This window comes from Mytilus trossulus, chromosome 12 (assembly GCF_036588685.1).
Source record: "Mytilus trossulus isolate FHL-02 chromosome 12, PNRI_Mtr1.1.1.hap1, whole genome shotgun sequence".
NCBI lineage: Eukaryota > Metazoa > Mollusca > Bivalvia > Mytilida > Mytilidae > Mytilus > Mytilus trossulus.
Genome location: NC_086384.1, coordinates 43,456,242 through 43,480,213, shown reverse-complemented (window position 1 = coordinate 43,480,213; position 23,972 = coordinate 43,456,242). Strand labels below are relative to the sequence as shown.

The 23,972-nt window shown below is 30.7% G+C and overlaps 1 protein-coding gene across 2 annotated transcripts in view; it reads right to left on the bottom strand.

Annotated features, from left to right (window-relative positions):
* Positions 1-23,972, bottom strand: part of LOC134692156 (zinc finger CW-type PWWP domain protein 1-like) — a 30,732-nt gene that overhangs the window by 5,365 nt on the left and 1,395 nt on the right. The window contains exons 2-23 of one of the 2 annotated variants that reach the window (XM_063552595.1): positions 23,737-23,788; positions 23,004-23,113; positions 22,031-22,162; positions 21,481-21,549; positions 20,752-20,826; positions 20,380-20,442; positions 19,690-19,743; positions 18,699-19,064; positions 17,937-18,060; positions 15,807-16,179; positions 11,807-11,991; positions 11,079-11,174; positions 10,391-10,468; positions 9,867-9,974; positions 9,034-9,148; positions 8,029-8,104; positions 7,368-7,460; positions 6,396-6,497; positions 5,253-5,331; positions 3,360-3,548; positions 2,664-2,750; positions 1,749-1,832 (exon numbers count right to left, since the gene is read on the bottom strand). In XM_063552595.1, coding sequence (XP_063408665.1) covers positions 1,749-1,832; positions 2,664-2,750; positions 3,360-3,548; positions 5,253-5,331; positions 6,396-6,497; positions 7,368-7,460; positions 8,029-8,104; positions 9,034-9,148; positions 9,867-9,974; positions 10,391-10,468; positions 11,079-11,174; positions 11,807-11,991; positions 15,807-16,179; positions 17,937-18,060; positions 18,699-19,064; positions 19,690-19,743; positions 20,380-20,442; positions 20,752-20,826; positions 21,481-21,549; positions 22,031-22,162; positions 23,004-23,113; positions 23,737-23,779 — 2,701 coding nt within the window. In that variant the 5' untranslated portion in view covers positions 23,780-23,788. Of the gene's footprint in view, positions 1-1,748; positions 1,833-2,663; positions 2,751-3,359; positions 3,549-5,252; positions 5,332-6,395; positions 6,498-7,367; positions 7,461-8,028; positions 8,105-9,033; positions 9,149-9,866; positions 9,975-10,390; positions 10,469-11,078; positions 11,175-11,806; positions 11,992-15,806; positions 16,180-17,936; positions 18,061-18,698; positions 19,065-19,689; positions 19,746-20,378; positions 20,443-20,751; positions 20,827-21,480; positions 21,550-22,030; positions 22,163-23,003; positions 23,114-23,736; positions 23,789-23,972 lie in introns of both variants that reach the window. The other variant, XM_063552597.1, reaches the window with a different exon arrangement.

Below are 23,972 nucleotides of genomic sequence, written 5' to 3'. Positions count from 1 at the left end.
TCAATTTCAATGTCAATTTCGTTAGCAACACCACGTGGCCTCCTTAGTTTCTAGCGATAATTTTCCCATATCAAGTGAGAAGCATGATATGAAAATTATCACAAAAAAAGATCAAAGAAAAAATGAACAAAATAGCAATAACAAGATATATCGATGTGTCCATAGTATAGGGAATAGCCCCACTCCCACTGTCAATACTCTAATTAGGCATTAAAATTAGAAAGACCATCTCATAGGAAACATGTGTACTACGGTAAGTTTCAAGTCGATTGGACTTCAACTTCATCAAAAACTGCTTTGACCAAAAATTTTAATCTGAAGTGGGACAGACAAACAAATGCACATGCAGACCAGAAAACATGATTAATACCCAGGAATGGGGCATAAATATGTCATTTCACTTTTTTGTTCATATTTTGTGATTTAATATGTAGCGCCAGCCTTACCCACCTTTGAAATTTTGGTTGATACTAAAGAGATCTGAAGAATAATGGCAATTGTAAAGTATTAAAAATTCCAGCAAAAATATTTGTGGGCAAGGGTTGCTGGGGTGGGGTTCAGATAGCATGCCCCTCTTTTTGTGGGAAAATTTGGTTGATTATATAGGGAATCTTTGAAGCATGATCGACTGGAGCAGGCCCCCTCTTATGATAGTCTGGATCTGCTACTGGTTTTATCAGATGGTTTAGGAGGTAAAATTCGAGAATATACATCTAGTTATCTCCCTTGGATCTATTCATTTTTAAAATCTATTGATTACGCATTTTATTTTAGAAGCATTTAAAAAAAAAAAATCAATACCTGAACTAAAAGCAAAATAAAATAAGTAAAATTTATAAAATTCAATCAATTTAGTTGAATAAATTTGTAAGGGTCTTATACTATTTATACTTTTATTTCAAACCTTCATACATAATACATAGATTCTGGGAAACATATTATAGCCCATTCATCATTTCATTCATTTCAATCATTCATTCAGTCACGTCTCAGTCCTTACAGCTGAACGGACGTGCTGGGTCAGCTCTCCTTTACCCGCTATCTTCGATGAGGGTTTATTGCTAGATGGTCAACGACATACTACTAAGATGACAGAAACCAATCCATGCCGTACAGAGAGACGTAGTAGTTGGCGTACCCGCGTTAACATGCCTCCAAAACCATTGTCTATTATGGGGAGTGTCATGCCGATTAACGTCCGAGGGCTGTATCCTAGGCTGTTGGGTGATACGACCTTCATTTTCCTGCCTCACGGCTTGGGTCCTGATAACGCTTCCTGTCATCTTTAGAACTACGTCCACGATTCATCTACCAGTACTCCATCATCGAGGCTAGCGGGCTGCCAAGCTGACCAAACTGGCCCTGAAAGCAGCCGTTGTGAAGAAGTAAAATCCAAAATAGTCAACAAACCAAAAACAACTCACCAAAACCAAGATGGCGGCCTCCATTCGGCGTCCTTTGCTACCCGTTCCTGACCCACGGCACAAAATATTTAAATGCTCACCAATCGTCTTCGGGCACCGAGCCGACCGTGCGAGGGCTGAAAAGCCAGTCAAGGTCGTTAAACACTTCCATATATATAGCCCATTGTTGAAGACCGTATGGTCATTTATTTAGAACTCATGCGCAGTATAAACTGTGTTTACATTAAACAACCACAATCAAATAAATCCTGAAAACCTGAATACCACACTCCTTAACATTTGTTTAGTTGTCTTTAGCTTGTACATATTACAAAATCAAAATACCTTTTGAAGATTTTTTCTTTTCATCTCCATGGTTTGTTATATTAATCTTGTTTTCTTCTTCTTTTGCCATTTTGAAATCTTCATCTAAAAAGAGTAAAGTGTCTGGTGATTTAAGAATTAAGAACAAGGTTTGACATCCAATTAAATGATCCCCCCCTTTCCAAACTGATCACAAGTATCATTATGAAAGGTCTAAACTCAATTATTTGCTTTAAGTTGTCTTAAGCTTGTATATATTACATTATCATATACTTAGACTAAAAAACATATGATTTTTACTGCATGATAATAGCATTAAATTATCGTAAATTCAATATTTTTCAAATTGGTGCAAAGCAGGCTGATATGAAAAGTTTATCACATGCTTTGAGTGTTATCACATGCCTTTCCGTAACGTTATCACATGGCATTCCGGTGATTCTTGGCAAATTCCAGAAAATACACCTCAATGCTAAGTTTTCAGTGAAAAACATTTCAAAGTAGTGTACAAAACAATTATTTGAATACTGGAAAGTATATTGTGTAAAATAATTAAATTAAATTAAAAAAATAAAATAAATAAATGCATTTTTTAAGTTTTTCTGAAACATAATTTGAAAGTTACTTTAAGAAAGTTGACTTTTCCAAACAATGTTCATTATGTATATTGTTGAATTATTTTTTTTGAGGTTCATCCATATAAAAATGTGGGTTTTTTTCTCTGTTGAGGCATATGATAGAAAGATTTCATATTGAATGTATCAAATTTTGGGTCAGACGTCAGTGAACTTTTTACTCTTTCAACTTCTTTTCGGGAACCACGTAAAAGGATCAATATATGAATCTGTTATTTTTCTCTACTGTTGAAGCATATGATAAAAAGATCATGCGATATGAAAAATGCCATGTAATAATCTGATACTATAAAATTTATACCTTTTAATGTTTTTTTCTTATCATCTCCATGTTTTGTTATATTTGTCTTGTTTTCATCTTCTTGTGACATTTTAAAATCTTCATCATCTAAAAATAATAATTATTTTTATCAGTAAAATGTCAGTAGTGAATTAAGACTTTTAAAAAATGTTGGGGCATCCTATAAAATGAGCTTTTGATGTTTGATAATTGTGGTAACCAACATTTATATCACAAATTAAGTAAGGGGACCTACTATCGACTGGAAAAAAAAGGGGAAGGCGTAAAAAGTTAATAAAATGTTCATGATGCAATATAAGAATGAAAACTGAATTATAACTCATTCATTCATTATAAAAAGGGTGTCACAGCTGCTTTCTCCCACCACCACAAAAGGGTTGAAGGGTTAAAACACCTAAGCATATTTTTAACTACCGGTACTAATGCAACTTAACGGCTGAATGTATTCTCTAATATTCAAAGAATTTTGAAGAATAAGTAATGCAGGAATATTTAATGATTATAATAGGGGTTTCATTACCTTTCATGTTGTCTGGTACTTTGAACATTCATACCCTGTATGTGGTATTTTTTTCAATTTATTCCATGAATACTTTATATAAAATTCCTAACTTTAGGCCATACTTGTCAATAGCATAGGAGGGCAAAAGTTCTGAGTACCGCCTCTTAATGATTATGGCCTGTATTATATAGTACCTTCATCATCACAATCTTCACTCATAGCATCAAGCTCATCATCAATAGCATCCAACACTTCTTCAATCCCTTTCAATACAGCTTCTTCATTATCATCTTCCTCTAATGCTGAGTCTATCATGCCACTGCTTATCTCTTCTACTTTTCTCTTCCTCATCTTAGGTTTCTTCTTTATAGGTTTTGGTGTCTCTAGAATTTGAAAGAGCAGCTCAAGAGTATTTTAAAGATATCATAAAAATTATTTACACAAAGTTGTATGCAGTCTGCTAGCATATATACGTATTGTTAGGCGTTTACTTTTCTACATTGACTAGAGGTATAGGGGGAGGGTTGAGATCTCATAAACATGTTTAACCCCGCCCCTTTTTTGCACCTGTCCCAAGTCAGGAACCTCTGGCCTTTGTTAGTCTTGTATTATTTCAATTTTAGTTTCTTGTTTACAATTTGGAATTTAGTATGGCGTTCATTATCACTGAACTAGTATATATTTATTGAGGGGCCAGCAAAAGGACGCCTCCAGGTGCGGGAATTTCTCGCTACATTGAAGACCTGTTGGTGACCTTCTGATGTTGTTTTTTTCTATGGTCGATTGTTGTCTCTTTGACACATTCCCCATTTCCATTCTCAAGTTTATAGTGCATTGTTTTGATCATTGTAAGAGATAATTTCCTACTGCATATAGATTTAGACTTTGGTTGTCCTGCTTGCTTTGTTTATACAAACGTTTAATTTGGTTATTTGATAATGTCTAATCAAATCTAAATTAGATGCATACAGGTTTAACTTTGTAAATAGTTATATTGTTTAGAGATGTAAATTTTAATTACAATGCTTGAGCTAACCTTTATGCAACCATACATGCATTTGAAAATTAACTCTTATTTGTGCATATTAGAATAGTTCTGGTTTGTTTTCAGTTATTCTATATACAGTATTATCCCCTTGCTTAAAAGACAGTTAACCTGAGAAGTCTGCTATCTATATTTTCTTCAAGTCAGGAATATAACAGTTGTTTTCCATTCATTTTGATGTCTTTGAGCTATAGATTTTGCCATTTGATAAGGAACTTTCCAATTTTAATTTTCCTTGGAGTTCTGTTTTTTTTTGTACTTTACTTTTTGAAGAAGATATGTTTTACTTAGATTTGTAAGTAGAACCTGGTAGTTTGAAAGCCTATCAAAAAGCAAATCAAGATACTATAATACAACCTTGATTGGTGGTGATAAAAGAAAGGTAGACTGGACAACTATCGGAATTAATCAATTTTTCTTTTTGTAACTTTTTTATTAACATTATATGCATGGCACTAAGATTGAAAAAAAAATCAATTGGATTATCAAACAACATTTAAGGTTTATTGTATTAAGGTAACTATAGTAAATAACTAATTATTGCACCCTTTACTATATTTTTTTGAAACACTAGGAACTGATCTGCTATTGAAAAAAATGGTTTGAAACAGTTCAAAATATCAATGATGCTGTTGTTTTTTCTACGGTCTGGTTGTTGTCTCTTTGACACATTCCCCATTTCCATTCTCAATTTTAAATTTTCAATTCAATGGTGTAATTCTCTATGGCAAAGTTGATCAGGTTTTTAATTTACGCCACTATATAAGATAAGTCATTTTCAGAGACCACCTAAATTTTGTAAAGGACTGACACAATTTTGGTATTTTGCAAAAGAAATAATAGTGACGACCAGTATATTTTCTTCTAGGACCACCAGGGAAGAAAAAAATTTAGAGAACTTAATTTACTGCAATCTAACATTTCTTTTGCTTTCCAAATTTGTATACGTACATATGCACTATACTGAGGAATGTTAGTGCAATAACCTTATAACAGAAAAAGTAAAAAGTAAACAATTAACCTCAATGATCATTTGTCATACCTTGTGAACTGTCTGATTGGTAAACCTTTCCATAGGTCCCTCTATATCTTTTGGCAAAACTAAAATTCTTCAACCTATCCTGTAATAAAAAATAAAAAATTCATTCGAATACTACAAGTACTACTTACTAAAAACATAAAATATGTATTCTAAATCACTTTTTTCTCTGAGCTTTTTATTCATAAGCTACAAAATATGTTCAAATTCTAAATTAAATAGAAGATAGCTTAAGGAGGTTCGAGGGTACAAAAAATTTAGCAAAAATTGAAACATTTCTTTTTTCATTACAAATTTGATTAATTACACTATTAGTTGTTACTTTCTGATATGGTACAAAAATTATAACCAAAAAAAAATTTATGCCGGTGAGCCCCCTTAAAACAAATCTTTTGTTTTAATATACATTTTTTTTAGTTTATAGTATCTCATGGGATTACGGTATTCATCAATTTTAAATGATTTATTTTTTTTAGAGACTTTTTCATAAATAAAAAGATTAACAAATCATCAACTGTTCAAAAATTCAACAAAACAATGGAGACACATCAGCTTATATTGAAGAGAAGAAAAGACCAAACATAGAAAGCAAATTCTGAATTGCAATTTGTATCAAATATGATTGTCTCAGGGGTTTAAAAATAAATAATGTTTGAACAAAATGCACAAAATTAGTCAAACTTTTCAAACCTGTAACTTGCAAAGAGATTTTAAATTAGTCAATTATCTAAAGAAAAAACAGTAACTGTTGACCATTGATAGTTAAATATTATTTCAAGATCAAATACCAATGTTTATGTAGTGACAGGCCAAATAAAATATATGTGTGGCACCAGTTACCCACCCTATTTTTTAGTCTTAATAACTGCCTACCTTAAGGTGGTACCTAACACTACAGGGAGATAACTTTGTTAAAATTTTAAGAAAATTAAACGAGCCAAATTAATTTTAGTTCAAGTGTTGGGTACCACCTTAAAGTCAGAATGTTGCTCCAATAGACTCAATGTAAAAAATAAACTGAAACCAAACATACTATTTTATTTGGTCTCATTTGAAAAGTTTAAAATGTAAGAACTTTTAAAAGTCTAAATATCTTTCTAGTGTCTATCCTATCAAGCAGATGAACAAATTATATACTATACTTACACTAACTGACATATCATAAGCAAGAAGTGCATTTGTTTTAGCCTTCACTAAATCCTTTGAAAAACTTGCATATCCTTTCCCTCCTTTTGTTGGCTTTGGAGTCTGAAAAAATATATTGTATTACTGCTATAGATTTAAGAAGATGTGGTATGAGTGCCAATGAGACAACTCTTCATGTTTATTTTGTAGTTTAAAGTCAAAAAAGTAATTAAATCAGTCTGCAACTAAAAAAAAACACCCAACACTAATGATACATAACCTCTATTGATCAAATTAAAGAGAGTTTAGAGCTTCAATTCCAAAAGAATTAGATTTTGATGTGAGTTAAATTTCTGTAACATTGCATGAGGATATATTTTCCTCGAGGATATTTACTTTGAATCAGGTTTCATGAAAAACGGACCAAAAACCTTCACCAATAAACCATTTATCAATTCAATTATTAATGTATGACAGTATTATCCTTTGCACTGGTCTATTCTATTTCAATCTTATGGAGAGCTGATTAAGGAACTATTTGCCATAATTTGGTATTGAAAAAATAACTTGTACATGTGCAACTCATGTTTGAAGGACGCCTCCGGGTGCGGGAATTTCTCGCTACATTGAAGACCTGTTGGTGACCTTCTGCTGTTGTTTTTTATTTGGTCGGGTTGTTGTCTCATTGACACATTCCCAATTTCCATTCTCAATTTTATTATCTACTGTATAGTCAGGAGTCTTTTAAACTTATAAAAGCTGTATTTGTACTAAACTTAACAAATGTTATAAAATAGTCCCAGGAAAAATTCAAATCAATATTGCCAAGTCGATATAAAACAAGTTCACATCTGTAAAAATTTGACGGTCATGTCTTAGCCATGTAGCCGTCAGATGATCAGGCATTTTAACAAGCTAATCTCTTTAATAATTACTGCAATGGTCTAGTTCATCTGATATTTTCTATAATGGATATTAAATACAAATATTTACCATATCCTCATCTTCTGTATACTTTTTGATTGAAGTTGAATTGATCCATGCTCTAGATACTTTATCATCAAAGAAAACTACATGGTAATGACTCTGTAATGATTAAACATGCACATTGGTTTATTTACATTATGAAGAACTTCGGACAAATTATTGTATCTTATAGTTCTTCAGTTTGGCTTATTTCTTAACTGTGGATTTGTTAAGTTTGTCTGTGTTTTACACTTTGTGTGAATTTTCTTATTAAAGAGACAATATATCGGATAGGTTTCTGAACTTACTAAGAATAATTTTTGCTATTATTCGTATTAACTTTGAACCTACTATACCACTGTTTATATTTTATTTTTTAGGGGGATGGTAATAATAGATTTGAACATCTTGCTTATATCAGTCTACACTTTCCCAGTGTACAACTTGACCTCCAAATTTTGTATGTGGATCATCAATTGTACTCTCGAGATTGTACTAGCTTGAAATTCCCAAAAGTCATTATTAACTTCTGCACAATTTGCCTCACTTAGCTTGATTGGATTTAACATTTTTGCCAGAGTTTATTCATTCACAATCAAAAGAATACATCAATGTCTGCATTAAAAGTAGTCTGAAATATTTTAAAGAAACAAATTGTAAGCCACATACAGCTATTGAGAATACTTACTGGGTACATGCTGTATGGTGTCATTAACATAAAATAACTCTCTGAATCAGGATCTATCTCTATCATAGCTGGCCACCTGTAAAAATCATTTATAATAGTAATCACAGAAAATGTCCTAATTGTGCTGCAGGGGATAATTCAACTGAATCATAAAGTGTGCACAAATAAAAAGTTGAGGGTATTCCTTATGCTATGCAATAATATTGAGAATGGAAATGGGGAATGTATCAAAAAGACAACAATTAACGCGACCATAGAAAAAATAACAGCAGAAGGTCACCAACAGGTCTTCAATGTAGCGAGAAATTCCTGCACCCGGAGGCTTTCTTCAGCTGACCACTAAACAAATATATACTAGTTCAGTGATAATGAACGTATACTTCTAAGACTGATTTCCTAAAGAATAGGATGTGTAGAGCAGAGCATGCAAAATATGTCCAGCTGATTTTAGTCAAACTGTGTTCTTTTGTGTTCTATATTGAGGCATGTCATTGAACCATCTGAATTGGTACATTAGATAATCAAATACATTTTTTTCAAACTCAATAACATCAAATGATGATTGATGTCCCTTTATTGAATATGGACATAATATTTCTTTAAAATGTAGGGTCTCAGATACGAATTTTTTAAGGGACATCCAAAAAACATGCAAGATGCATGATTATTTTTATTAGTTGTTAGTGCCTTTGAAATAGTTGTCATTTCAGGGCCTGTTATAGCTAACTATGAGGTATGGGCTTTTCTCATTGTCCTTACAATGACATATAATTAATTTCTGTGACTTTTGGTCTCATGTGAAGAGTTGTCTCATTGGCAATTACACCACACTTTCTATAAATGATCCATGACCCTTTTTCAAAAAAATAAAATTTCCTTGTTCCATCTTAAAATATTTTCAATGGAATAGCCCTCACTAACCTAAATCATTAATAAAAAAAAAAAGAAGAAAACAAACTTTTAACATTTTTGTTAATCTCTAGCATATATGTTAATATATATTACCATGGAAATCCTGCCATTTTAGCCCAAACAACAGATCCTTCAGCAAAGTTTGTAAATATGTGCTCATCTTCATTATAATTCTGCTCATCAGTATCACAGCTGTTGTATCTTTTATCTGTAAAAACAGAAAAAAAATAACTTCTTTATTTTGTAACAGTTAAGTAAATTTGAAATCTTATTCAATGTTTGGTTTATATAAAGATGTGATATTTGTATACTGTGAATTTTTCCTCCTCTCTAATTCTAAACAATGTGTCTAAAGATTTTAGTTGTAGCAAAAGAAACTTCTAATAGTCACTAAGGGTAAATTCACAAATGTTTGCAATGTTTTGAGGATTAGGTTAGTAAAACAAAAAAATTGCAAACAATTTGTTTTATAACATTCATTTCAATTCAGCATTTCCTGAAATAATTATAATTATTCATGTTTTTTTGTCCATTGTTCATTAATCACAATAATAAATGCATGCAAAGATTGAGAATTTACAGTAATTCAAATCTAAATTACATATAACATGGTTTTCACTGTTAATGGTATAAAATATAACTTGTTTCATTTCAATATTAAATTGTATGAATCTCAAATATATATTTTGAATAAATGTTTTCCTTCAATATTTGATCCACAGATTAAGACTTTATACCTGTCTACCAATATTAATTCAACATTTTAAATCATGTGAATTTGCTTACTTTATATATAGCTGATAAAATGAACTCCAAATGCATTTTAAATTGACCATTGTTCAATTCATATACAACCAGTTACACTCTAAACTGAACAATTCTCATTGCAAATTGAACATAAAAAAAGATTGTACAAAAGTATTAACCTGTATTCAAATTGCAGGTCCAGACTTCTGGTAGTTCTGATGGATCCTCACAGTCTGGCAAAAATCTCCACTTAGAACAGTTCTTATCCCCACACTGAACCCATGTTCCTATCAAGGGAAATAATTTTTTTTATTAAAAATCTCTAAATTCAAACAGAAAATTGTGCTGAACAGCATTAATAAGATTGAAACATAAAAGTGATGCATACATATAATATTAATTATAAACAGGAAAAGTTCTATGAGATCTCAAAGATCACAATTGGTAAATGAAAATTATATTTTTAATATTATATGAGCTAACTTTTCTTTTTAAAATTCAGTTGATGCTCAAAAAGACAGCTACATTTAAAAAAAATAATAATTTTGTGTTAAATACCTAATACTGAATGAACAGTTTTACATGTTTTTTGGATTTTTACCAAAAAAGAACATAGAAAAAGATAAATTTGGTCACAGTTAGTCTGATCAAATGTCAAAAGGACCTTTGAAGAATTTTCAGAAGTCTGAGATATACAACTTACCTAGCTTTTCTCTTGTCAAGTATCTTTCTTGCATTTCTTTTTTCCTTGATTTCTCCTTTGATGCTAGTTTATCTGTCACTATTGAATATAAAATAAATAATATGTAGAGCAATATCAAGGGGTACAATCAAAATCACACGATGGATATACACACACCGTAAGTAACAGTCGAGCAGACCGCTTGAAAGGTAAGTAGTCGTATTTACTTGTTTATATCAATAAAAGTTATTAAATAAGGTAGTGCACCGAATGATGGATACTATCTAGTTTTGAAATACACAATTATCCCTGCTGGAAAGCGTGCAGTTAATGCTAACACTTCGACACAGTTCCAAAATTTCACCAGATAACTGTGTCGAAGTATTTGCAATAACTGCACGCTTTCTAGCAAAAACAATTGTGTATGTTTAAGCTACATACTATCCGTCATTCGGTGTGCCAACTTATTAAACAAAATTTAAGTGATATAAACAAGAAAATGCAACTACTAACCTTTCAAGCAGCGAGTTCAACTGTAACTTCCGGTGTGTGTATATCCATCACGTGATTTTAATTGTACCCCTTGAATATTGAAAACAATCATTGCAATCAAATAAATCAATCAATCACATTTTAAAGAAATGTCTTCTCCATTAAAATTTCAGTTTATAATTAATATACCCCCTAAATCTAGTATAATTTATCATACCTTTTTCTTTTGTTGGTTTCTTGGACACATGCACCTCCATTTTCAATTTCTTTTTACTAGACTTTGTTTCACTCTTTGGGTTTTCCTTCTTTATTTCTGAAAATCAAAACACAAATCTAAAAGAATGCAAGTGTTGTCAGGCTTTAATACATACAAATAGAGAAATGTCCTAGGCCCAGGATAAAGAACAGATCTGAAAAGTGCTCACATTTTACAACTTATCACTGTTATTAGCTTTGACCGAACATGAAATCATTCTGTTCAGTTGTATACTGGATATCTGTGAGGAAAATTTGATGTACATTTAGATGTTTAATAAATCCAAAAAAGTGCCAATACATTACAACTCTTGTCTGTTCAGCTGCTGACAGGATATAACAGCTTTATTCGGTAGTACATAAAAAAGTATGATTGAAAATGGAAGCTCTTGAATTATTTTTTAATGGGTGGGCAGGTCATGAGTTCATGAAGCTCAAATTGTATGGTTATGAATGCAAGTTAAAAGCATGTATGATTGCACAAACAAAAAATGTGACTTACAATATTGTTTTTCTGGAAAAGCTCTAAACATAGTCATGTCAAGTGTTTTAGTTTCCATGGCAGCCAAATTGACTGAGAATTTTATAGCATTTTCTCTTTTGGGTCCAAAAATTAAGAGTACTTTGAATTTGTTTAATCAATTAAAAAATTAGTAGTAAACTATGGCCACAGCACTTCACTTAACAAACCTTCAATTTTCTTTGGGAAGTTTAGCTGTTTTGGTGCTAGTTTTTGTTTTTTAATGGAAGAATGATTTTCTGATTTCTTGCTTTTTTTTGGTGGTGGAGTTTTCTGTACGGGTAATTTGTAGTCTACTTCACTACCCTCTGGTGTTTCCTCATTTACATCTTGAAAGTTTGGTTCAACAGTATTGCTGGAAAGAAGAAAACATACAGTGTTATAATGAGAAAAGTTTTATTTCATATTAAAGTGCAAAGTTAGGGGGCACAAGGCTGATATACCTTTTTTTTTTTTTTACTTATGTGTGATTTTGCTATTATTTTTAACAGATTAACGGTAAGTTTACTTCTTAGAAAGATAATTTCTACATAATGAACAAGGAAAATTCAACAAGCATCGCATCAGTAAATTGTGTACAACCTTTGCAAAACATTTTAATTGCACATTTCCCAAAATTCAAAACAAAGATTTCATAAAAAAAAGGTTAATTAAACTAACATATTAGTAATAAATATGTTTATATATATATTGAAAGTTAAAGGGAAATATAACGTTACAAAAATGCAATTTTGCTAAACAGATATATTTTAATGTATAGAGAATTAGACTTTCAACTTCAACTTTTATTAACACTCTAGACAGTTTACACTGTAACAAGAGACAGACAAATAATACAAGTAATAATTAACAATGGTGAACAAGATAGAAAGAAATATACATATATAGTTCATGATACCTAATTATCTGTACACAAGTTTACACATACAAAACACGTGATAATCATTCAAAGCTATAATAATGGGATCTGAGATCGCCAGTCGATTACATGTAAGTGATAATATATAGAATCATAGATATTTCATAAGTTTTTTGATAAAAATAGACAAGTTATTTAAGACTTTTGCATTACATAAAGACAACAAATCTTTCATTTTATATTCTGAAGGGTTAACAATATAGTAATTTGGGATATATGCACGTCTTAATTTTTTAACCTCGTCATTTTGACATACAAATAAGTAATGAAACTGATTTCCAATACAGTTATTTTTGCACAAAGTACATAGTCTTTCCTCTTTTGGAATATTATGCCATCGACCAGTTTCTAGTGGAATTTTGATATTTGAGCATCTAAGTTTGGTAATATATATTCTATTTTCTTTTTTTAATTTTACCAAATAATTTTCTAAACAAAAAGCGTGTTTAAACAGTAAATAATATCCACCTCTAGAAGAGTTTTCAGCATCACTACACCACTTTTGAATAAACTGATCTTGTAAAATTTGCTTTACATATATTTTGATGTCAACATTTCTTAAAATACATTGATTGTTCCATACATAGCTTAAACCTGTGTTATCTAATGTAGATTTAATACAATTAATCCACTTAGAAACAATATTTCCAGAATTATGCATTTTATACAAAAATTGGTATAATAATCCTGATAATTTAGTGCTGTTTAACAATAATTTTGACCAGAATGATAAAATTCGTAATCGTACTTTAATTTCCAAGGGATACATGCCAGTTTCGCCGTACACCATATAATTAGGAGTACTGCTTCTTAATGAAAGAATTCTTTTCAAAAATTTTAAATGAACTCTTTCTAAAGCATCTATGTTTTCGAAACCCCATACTTCACAAGAGTAAATCAGTATGGGTTCAACCAAAGAATCGAACAATTTTAGTTGCAAATCAATAGGAATATTTAAATTCCTTATTTTTCTGTAGAGAGCATAAAGTGCCTTTTCTGCTTGTTCTATCAATTTTTTTCTGGCATTTGTAAATCTACCGTTACAATTAAACAGCAAGCCTAGATAAGGATAAAAATCTACTATTTCAATATCAGAACCATATAATTTAAAATCATGTAAGTGGTTTCTTTTGCTTTTTCTTTTTGAAAATATCATAATCTTTGTCTTATCTGTGTTCACAGAAAGTTTCCATTGTGTACAATATAATTGAAACATATCTAATGTATTTTGCATATCACTTGCTGTTTCAGCAAGTATGATAGTGTCATCTGCATAAAATAAAATAAAAATTTGTAAATATAGTCCAATATGTTCTTGACAATGCGTTGATACTGTTTCAAGTCCATTTACGTTATTCTCACACAAAAATTCTTCTAGATCCGAAAGAAAAATAGAAAACAAAAAAGGTGATAAATTTTCTCCTTGGCGTACCCCGAGATCACTAGAAAAGAAGCCAGAAATATCATTTCCCTTTTTGACACAAGATTTAATGTTATCATACATATTAAAAATCACTCTTAAAATTTTTCCGGTAACTTGATTTTTTACCAACTTTTGCCATAACCCCAATCTCCAAACAGTATCAAACGCTTTCTTAAAGTCGATAAACGTACAATAAAGTTTTTTACCAAATGATAAATATAATTCTATCAGCACATGTAAACAAAATATGTTATCCAGAGTTGAATAGCCTTTCCTGAAGCCAGCTTGTGCTTTTGGAATTATTTCAAATAAGTCTGCATATTTTGAAAGTCTCCCATTTAGTATGGCAGTAAATAATTTTCCCAGAGAAGATACTAGAGTAATTCCTCTGTATGAGTCAGGATTAAGGGGGTCCCCCTTATTTTTGAAAAATGGCAAAATAATACCTAATGTCCAAGCTTCAGGAATGGCTCCAGAGTCTAATATTTTATTAAATAACTTAAGATAAAGGGGCATCATAAATTGAATGGTAGATTTTATATATTCATTGATGACCATATCGTAACCTGGGGCTTTTCCGTTTTTTAAATCTATAACGGCTTTTAAAATTTCATTTTCTGTAATTTTACCATTTAAGATTGCATTTACACGTTCGTCATTGCAATCTGGTATTTCAAAATCTACATCATCTCGTTCTCCGTCTGTGTTCAAATTTTTAAAATAATCATGAAGTTCATCAAGATCGATTGGTGTGTTTTTATCATGTGGTCTTTCAAAATTATTCAAAACATTCCATAATTTTTTTGGATCATGTTGATCCATACTACGCAGCTCGTTTTCAGCTTTAAATTGAAACTCCTCGTAACTTTTGTTCATTACTGTTTTATATGCCTTACTAGCTATTTTCAAATTGTATCTACTTTCCTCCGTTTTAAATAAATTATGTTTTTTCTTTGCTTGGTGAAAATTATCTCGTTTTAAACGACATTGCGCATTTAACCACGGTTGATGTTGTTTTGAATTTCGATTAATTTTGGCGGGTTTATTTCCGAAGTTTTCAATGGCTGAATCAAGAAACACTTTATTTAAACTTTCGACTAATTCGTTAAGGTCAGTATGAAAATTTTCATTAGTTATATCAAGCGTGTCTAACTGGTTCGACAAGTTATCAATGGTCAATTTACTTTCAACGCTGTCAACAAATTGATCTCTTTTGTCACCTATCCAACGAATATGCTTACTAGGCACATTCGGTGAATTGTTTTTATCAAGCAAATCATCAGGTAACATCGCTGAAAGATTGAATCGCAATCTACAATGAATATCAGAAAATAAAGAATCAAAATCAATAACTTCAAATTCCGTAATATAGGGGAACAAATCTCCTGATACTATTAAGTAATCAACTAGACTAGTTTCTTTGCTAGTTACTTTGCCCACATTTTTGTCTTTACCAATTCTGCCATTAGCAATATATAAACAATTGTTTTTACATAATTGCAAAAGTTTGTTACCATATACATTGATGCGACCTTTGTCCTCAGACGATCTTTGTAAGGGTACATTATATAAACATAAATAATGATAGTCATATAGACATCTATCTATCTCATCTATTCCATCATAATTCAAAATTTTTGAAAGTTCATCGTCTGGTATAATATAATCACAAAGAGACCCTGATCTGGCATTAAAATCGCCAAGTAGTGCAGTTGCAGAGCTTTGATCTTTTAACGTAATTAATTCTGTTTCAATTTCATCAAAGGCATCCTTGGAGGAGTACCTTGAATTTTCAGGAGGTACATAAATACAACCAAGAGATACTAACCTTAAGCCCTGAAGACCATTAATAACTTCGTCAGGTATTAGCTGTGATAGAGCCTGGCATTCTTCAACTTCATCCACATTCTCAAATTCCAGAACATCTAACTCTTCCTCAGATTGTAGCTCTTCATCAGAATTACATTCATTTTCTGACTGTTTTTCTTCTTGAACTTTGACATCTGTATTATTTTCTGATTTTTTGGGGGCCTTTTTTTTGTCAAACTTTTTACTTGTAGGAACAACTTGAGCCTGTGTCTGTTCTTTTGGTTTCTTTGTCTTGGTTGCTTTTATCTGTTTTTGCTTTGTAACTTTTTCAGGAATAGCTTTCTGTATTTTTTGCTTTTTCTCTTTTACAGGCTTATTTAAAGACTCATACACTAAAAAAGATATTTAACATTTAGGAATACAAATTTACCACAAACAATTAATTATGCATGTTATGATAAGGAAATGATTGCACATAAAAAATCAGTTTCAGTCAAAATGACATACCAAGAGCATTCAGCTTGGATTCATGAGAGAATAAAAGAGCAGAATAAATGGATAAAATTTCTTTTAACCCTTTCCTCCATGGACATTTTTTTTTTATACACTTGATTCGCATAGGATTTTTTTAATGAAAATCATCAGGTTTAAAGTATCAATGCATTGGGAAAACGAATATTTCATCAATGAAATTCCAGTCAAGATATTCTCATGAATATCCTTTTCATATTGGATACAAATTTTGTTAAGTCTGATGCAGACATTTCAAGGTCAAAGCGTTTCAACTGAGGTACTACACAGGCGTCAAAATTTGTCATTATGGAGTAAATGGGGTGGCGTCAAAAGGCATCATTATGGAGGAAAGGGTTAAGAATGATAGGCATGTAGAGATTTCAAATTCAATTCCTTATAGTATAGGAGCAAAAGAACTGAAGCATAATAAAAAAAAAAATGCTCATTATTTCAATTGAAACATTACTTTCACTATTGTTTGTGGATTATTAAGCATATTGTTTGTGGATTATTAAGCATATTGTTTGTGGATTATTAACCCTTTCACTGATTGCTGCCCAGACAGAAGCTAATCTAAGACGATGGCTTCCCTAGCTACTTTTACTTAAGTGGGAGAGCTTCATGATAAATGTCAATAAAAACTTGTTTGTAGTTATTTGTGTATTTATTTCATTCACTAACACCATGTTCACAGTTTTTTTTATGTTTTGATAATTTTTTCCTCATAAAATATTCAAATTTTCAATTTTTCGACATTATTTAAGTGAAATTCTCAAAATTCTGCTCTTTGACCCCTAATCGTAATTTTTTAACCCAAAACGGCAAAATTTTGAAAAAAAATATGAGGCTGTACAAATTCCTCACACCGAACAATGTCTATTCCAAGTGTTTTGTACATAAAACAACATTTTATGTCAAAAAAGTATACTTGTTTGGCTTCAATTCTTCCATATTCTTTCCCCAAAAATGTTCCCTCATTTCAAATTCTAGTAAATTCCGTAAATTTCCTCTGATTTTGACACGGTTTTCAACAAACGGAAGCGCCATGTTTACACTTTCATCCGGGTATCCATCAAAGAAAGATAACTCATGTTTGCACTGTTTTGAGCAGGAAATATAAAAGATGTATTCTGATCCCGGTAAAATGGGACTCATCGTTAGCAGTCTGAGGCGTGAATTCGGGTAAACCGGGACTCATCAGCAAAAGGGTTAAGCATATTGTTTGTGGATTATTAAGCATATTGTTTGTGGATTATTAAGCATACATCGATAACATTTAAAAAATTCTGCTGAAACCACCATGATAATGATTATAATTTTCTATGGTATATAGTTTTTTCTTCTGCAAGAAAGTGCTTCTAGAAATAAAAATAAGACAGATGCCCATAATATTTTAATGACTTCAAACAATCTAGTTTATGCTAACCAGTATTCTATTTTTTTTTAAAACATACAAATTGAGAAATGTTAATGACATATTGAGCTACGACTTCATTATTGAACAATTCTGATGGTTAGAATATTTCAACACATTCTTAATGCAACAAATTCAAATAATTTCATTATTTTAGGGACCTTATTCTTTTGCTGATGACTTGAGATTTTTTATTCAAAGGATAAATGACAATGGACTTACTTTCATCAACAGATGTGTTGTTACATCTATCTAGAACAGCCTGAAATATTTCTTCATATTCTTGGTCTGAGAGAGATCTTGGTGGTTTTTGTGGTTCTTTAGGGGTACCATCTGTTCCCTGAGGCTAAATGTATAAAATAGTACTGTATTTTTAAAACAAGATATCCTTTTGACAGAAATGAATAAAAGAACCTATTAGTATCCCCATCCCTCACAATAAAGGGACAAAGCTTCTAGTGTTATTCTACATGTATCATAGTTTTTTCTTTTTACTTTGAGCTTTGAGGTATCATTCCTTTCTGTTATTTTTCAGAAAATAACATTTCTGATTTTATTGATATTTTAATGTACTTTCCTAGTGATATGAATTGATATGTACAATTTTTCAAGGTCAACCTCAGAAAAAAGTGGTCTGCCATTTCTGATTTTACTGATTATCAAACTCATGCAAGGTTTTGATGATACTTCATCTAAATTTTAAATAGATCTGATAAAAAATTAAGGCTATATATTGGAATTCAACAAGATGATCATGGGCAGACAGAAATATGGAGGGACAGACGGTTAATTAACATTATAACGTATCTGTGGGATGTAATTATGAACAACATATTGATCAATACAAGTTACAATAGGTCAAGAAAATTGGGAAACTTAAAATTGGGTACTGTATTCTGAAGTGTTCTGATCTTTGCAAGCAGTGAATTTTTTACTATTTTCTTATAAACTACATCAATGACAATATTAAGAAACATATTGAACCTTTTCAGTCTGAATTTCTGACTGTGCTTCCTCATTTTCCTTTTCTTGCTGGCTTCCATTTTCATTTGAGTCATCATTGTGTTTCTCATTTTCAATAGCAGGCTGACAGACAGATTCTTCATTTTTTTCTGTGCAAACCATCTCATCGTCATTTTTAACCTCATCATCTTTATCTTCTTTTTCAATAGAAAAGTTCTTTTCATGTTGAGCATTTGTGTCTTCAGTAGCTTTAGCTTCATTCTGTGCTTCAGTAGCTTTAGCTTCATTCTGTGCTTCAGTAGCTTTAGTTTCATTCTGTGCTTCAGTAGCTTTAGCTTCATTCTGTGCTTCAGTAGCTTTAGTTTCATTCTGTGCTTCAGTATCTGACTAATAAAAGTTAGAAAAAAACATGTAGATGTTTAATTTTCATTGTATTTCACAGGGAATTGATAATTGCAATATGGCCTCACTTCTAGAGTGGTGTATCAATTTTTGTTTAAATTTGTACATTTGTGACCTTAAAATCTCTAGTGTCCATCCTCTTTCCAAATTGAAGCACTGTACATCAAATGACATTCACTATACTATAATCTGTAACCTTTTACCAAGAATCAGTGTCATTATTTTGTAATTCTTGAATAAGATTTCATTTCATTTGTAAAAAGGATCAGATAAAATCTTTTAATGCTATTTCACAAAATTTTCTTTTGATCATGTTGACTGATAATTTCCTTTCTCAGCAGTCGAGTGATAAGTAAAATTATCACTAGACACTAAGGGGGCATGTCGCAATGTCAATGAAATTGACAATGTCATCATAGGTAAAATAGCAATAAACAGATAATCATTAATGGGCTCAAGCGAGAAAATCAATCTCATTGAAATGATCAACAATAATTTATTAATCTACAAGGTATGAGAAAATGGTGTTGTTATAAATAGTTGTCATTTTCATTATCTCTTTTCAATGTCAACAGCAATAGTGACAGAAATTAAAATAAGATTTTAGTACCTTCTTTTTCTTTGGCTTCTTTGGTTTTGACAAGTTTTCTGTTTTGTCAGCACACTGTTAAAAAAAATCATTTATATTGAGATATTGATATTTCCAATTCCTTTTATGCACATAAGTTCAAATCAGGTTCGAAAATGTAATTGTCAGTAACAAATGAATATCTGATTTCATCTTTAAATGTGATTTTCTAAGATTTTTTTGGGGTATAAATCCTTAAAACACTAAATAACTTGAAAGAGAAAAAGAATGCATGATCTGTTGTGCTATAAAGCTTAGTCCCCACTCACAAATCAAAGTATTGGAAAACAAGCTGATGTCATAGAAGAATTCATTCTGTTCAGCAATATTTTTTAGAAAATTGTAATGAAAGTGTTTTGTATATTCAATTGATATATCAACAGCAAGGAAGTAGGTGTCCCACAAATCCAAAAAGTGCTCACACATCACAATTAACTAATTAGGTTCAAACTGAAAACCAAATATGAAGACATTCTATCATATGTACTGTATATTGAGAAATTTTGTGTGCATTTATTATTTCAATTTTGTCATTTTGGAGTAAATTATAAATAATGTCAAAATGCCAGTTTAAATAATTGCGATTGTAACCCTGTAACCACTCACTATTACCTTATTTTAGTGAATCCTCAGAACCCTTCCTCCCAAGAACTATTTTGGAACAGCACTTACCTTATCCTTTTTCACTTTCTTTGGCTTTGAAACATCAATATTGTCATCAACATTAGATTTCACCTGCAACATAGGTCAAAAATATTTTTTCAAATACTTGTACTGGTACGAAAAAATAAACTGATATGCTAAAGATAAGAACAAAGATATTTCTAACAACAAAATTGACTATGATTACTAGAACTCCAGTTGAAAACACTCCAGCTTCCTCCACTAATAAAAACTGGCTGCCAAGGTTGCTGATAGTGGCAATATTGAATAAGCACCAACAATCAATCCCTCCATTTCAATAACAAAAACTTAATGAAAAGATTTTTTTTATTAACTTTACAATAAATCAAATGTATTTCAGTATTGTTCATAAAACATTACCTTTTTTATTTTCTTAGGTTTTGGTTTATCTGAATCAGCTGGTTTATTTGAATCAGCATCCGTATTTGACTGTTCCTGAAAATATCAAAATCACAAATTCATCAGAATTTGACTGTTCCTGAAAATATCAAAATCACAAATTCATCAAACTTTTGAGCAAAAAATTTTGTAAAAGCATGCTTATGTTACAATGTTTGCAGGGTCATTTGATTGACATTTGATTGCTTCAAATGTTATTCAATATTAATTACATATATTATTTTCATATACTAATTTGATGATTTTATTTTTTATCCTAGAATATAGTTTCTTGTTCTATTTTTCCTGTTGACTTAAAAAAAAAAACATTGTGCGGCAAATATAAATACAAATATTGGCATTGTATATTACCTTCAAATAGTTCTATTTTATACATTTTGAATACTGTAAAATCAGAAATTATTGCTTGCATTTATTATTACGATTTTGCCAGTTTAGACTAAAATGATATTTTAGTTTTTACAATTTTTGATAAATCCAGTTTAATTCATATGAAATATTTCAAAATGTGAGTTTTAATTATTGCATTTACAACTCTGTTATATTTTTCGCAATAATAAAAACCTTGCAATAATTTCTGAATTTACTGTATATTCAAAAATGTTGGTACACTCTGACCATAACTTCCCAGAAGAAGATGCACTGAACAAAATGAATGTTAATTATTTTATGAATTTAGAAAATAATTACCTTGAGGGATTTCTTTGTTCCTTTCTTTTTGGTCTTCTCACTTAATTCTTCCTTTACCTCCTTTTTGTCCTGAAACAGCATCAAACATAAGCTTAGAACAATAATTGATTTCCTACAATTTTACTTATTTAGAAAGCAGTATATTTTTCTGTGTTGAAAAAATTAAGGGGAGATAATTCTATTTGGAATTATCTTTTTGAGATTTGGAATCTGGTATAGACAAAAAATTGTTTCCAGAATCAGTTGACTGCTGAATTAAATTTAACTGAAATAAATTAATGTCTGGCCTTGAAGATGAGGATATGACTTCAATTTTTTTTCTCAAAATTTGTGAATTAATTTTCCAAAAACTTGTTTTTCTACAACAATTTTTGGGAGAATTTCCAAAGAGCACAAAAGAGGTCTTCTTTTTATAATTATTAACACTGTGCAAAAAAAACCCATTTAAAATCAGTAGCATTTATTGTTTAAAATGCTATTCTTATTCTAACTTATTTAAAAGAAATTATACAAAAATTGGGCTATTCATTTATACATAAAAAAAACTAACAATATCTGAGGTGCATGGAGCTTGGAAAAGGCTTTTCTTTGACTTGACTTTCTTTGAAACCACTGCAGTATTCTCCTTGTCCTGTTCTTTGTCTATGACATCATTAGAATCATCACATTTTCCAGAACTTGGCTGTTATAAAAAAAAGAAGATGTAGTATGAGTGCAACTGAGACCATACCTATATAATACAAGCATGTTTTGAAAGACCAGAAATCTTCAAACTTTTGTCTGTAATAAGAACACTGAAGATCTACAGTCAAATTGAATTTGATTTTCATCAGAACAGTCCTTTACCAGAATAAAGTATAAAATTAATTAAAATTTGCATTCATGCACTTCAGAATATAACACTTATTATCTCAGGTTTAGGCTGTTATTAGAGATAACAAATAAGCTAGAGCAATAGATGGTTGTTGGAAAATAGACTTCTGATCAGAATCTCAAAAGTTACCCAAATAACCAAAATATTTCTGTTTAAGCTCATGTTCTATATTGGTAAAGTTCTATTTACTTATTAATTATGAGGTGACAAAAAAGGGTAAAGTAAACAATATGTGATTTTTTTTTTTAAAAAGGGGGTAATGTATCTTGTAAGACACACTCTGACATACATTTGTATATTTTAAGATATGCATAATTCACCATTTCTGCATGTGTCAGTAATAAAAAGCTTGTGAAATTCTTTACCACAGGAATTCGAGAAAAGTTAATGCATTTTTTTTTTTTTAACTTGTGTACCTACTTGTTGATCAGATCTAAAAAAAAATTAGACATAAAAGAAATATTTTATTCATTATTTGTATAGTATTAGTATATGACTATAGGTAAGACATTGTCTGAAAGTCTGTGTCCACTTGAACATCTTTTGATTTGACAGATTGAGAAGCTTTTAAATGTTTAATTCTAAAAGCAGCTAATTTTTTTTTTGGTGAAATTTATTCTCACACCTAATGTAAATCAGTTTAATTTACCTGAACCTGAACAGTTTCAGATCTGGCCGTATTATTTTCAGCAGTCTTAAACAGATTTTTGGGACTCAATAGCAAGTTCTCAGCTTTTACTTCTGCTTTAAGCTTTGGTACTGCAAAAACAAATGTCTAAAGGTTATATAGATACATAGATCATAATGAGATTTTTTTGGAAATCCTAAGCATGAAATTTTTTTTGTGATATTCTTCTATAAAACCAAAAACTTTTTTTAGCAAATTTTTATGGATAATTTCCAGGGAACAAAAGAGATTTTCTTTTCGTAGGATTTTACACTAAGCTTGCAGCTTGTTGCAACACAATTGAAAATCAGTTGAGGCAATCTTGATCATGATGAGATTATAGTCCAAATAATTATGACGTCTTGAAAGGCTATTATAATTTTTTTCTTTGACTGAGGGTCAAAGAAAAAATTAGAAAAAATTATAATAGCCTTTCAAGAGTCAAGACGTCATAATTATTTGGATAAGAGGAGATTATAGAAGTGCTGCAGCAGTCTTCACGACGAGTGGCAGCCCTGGCAGCCCAGGCTGGAAAATTGCTCTCGGGCCTGTAAAAATCAGACCTACAGGCCAACAGAATCTAACTAAAAAATTTCAAAAATTGAGCTGCGGGCCTGTAGATTTGGCAGTTCAGCGTGAAGACTGCTGCAGACAGACTATCTGACTTATAGGGTATGTGTTGACTAAGACGAAAAGGCTGTAATATTAATCTTACCTGCAAATGTCTTTTTAAAACAAGGCTTCTTTGGGTCAGTCATTTCTATTTGCTGAAACAAACACAGAAAAAAGGAGATATAATTGCTGATCTTCAAAGATAGTGCATTACATAAATTTGATAAATGATTTAACCAAGTCATCATCAGATCACTAAATTCATTGTAATTATAGTTGATCTAATATTCTATGATAATGACAATCTATTTTTTAGTTCATGACTTTTTAAAATGCAGT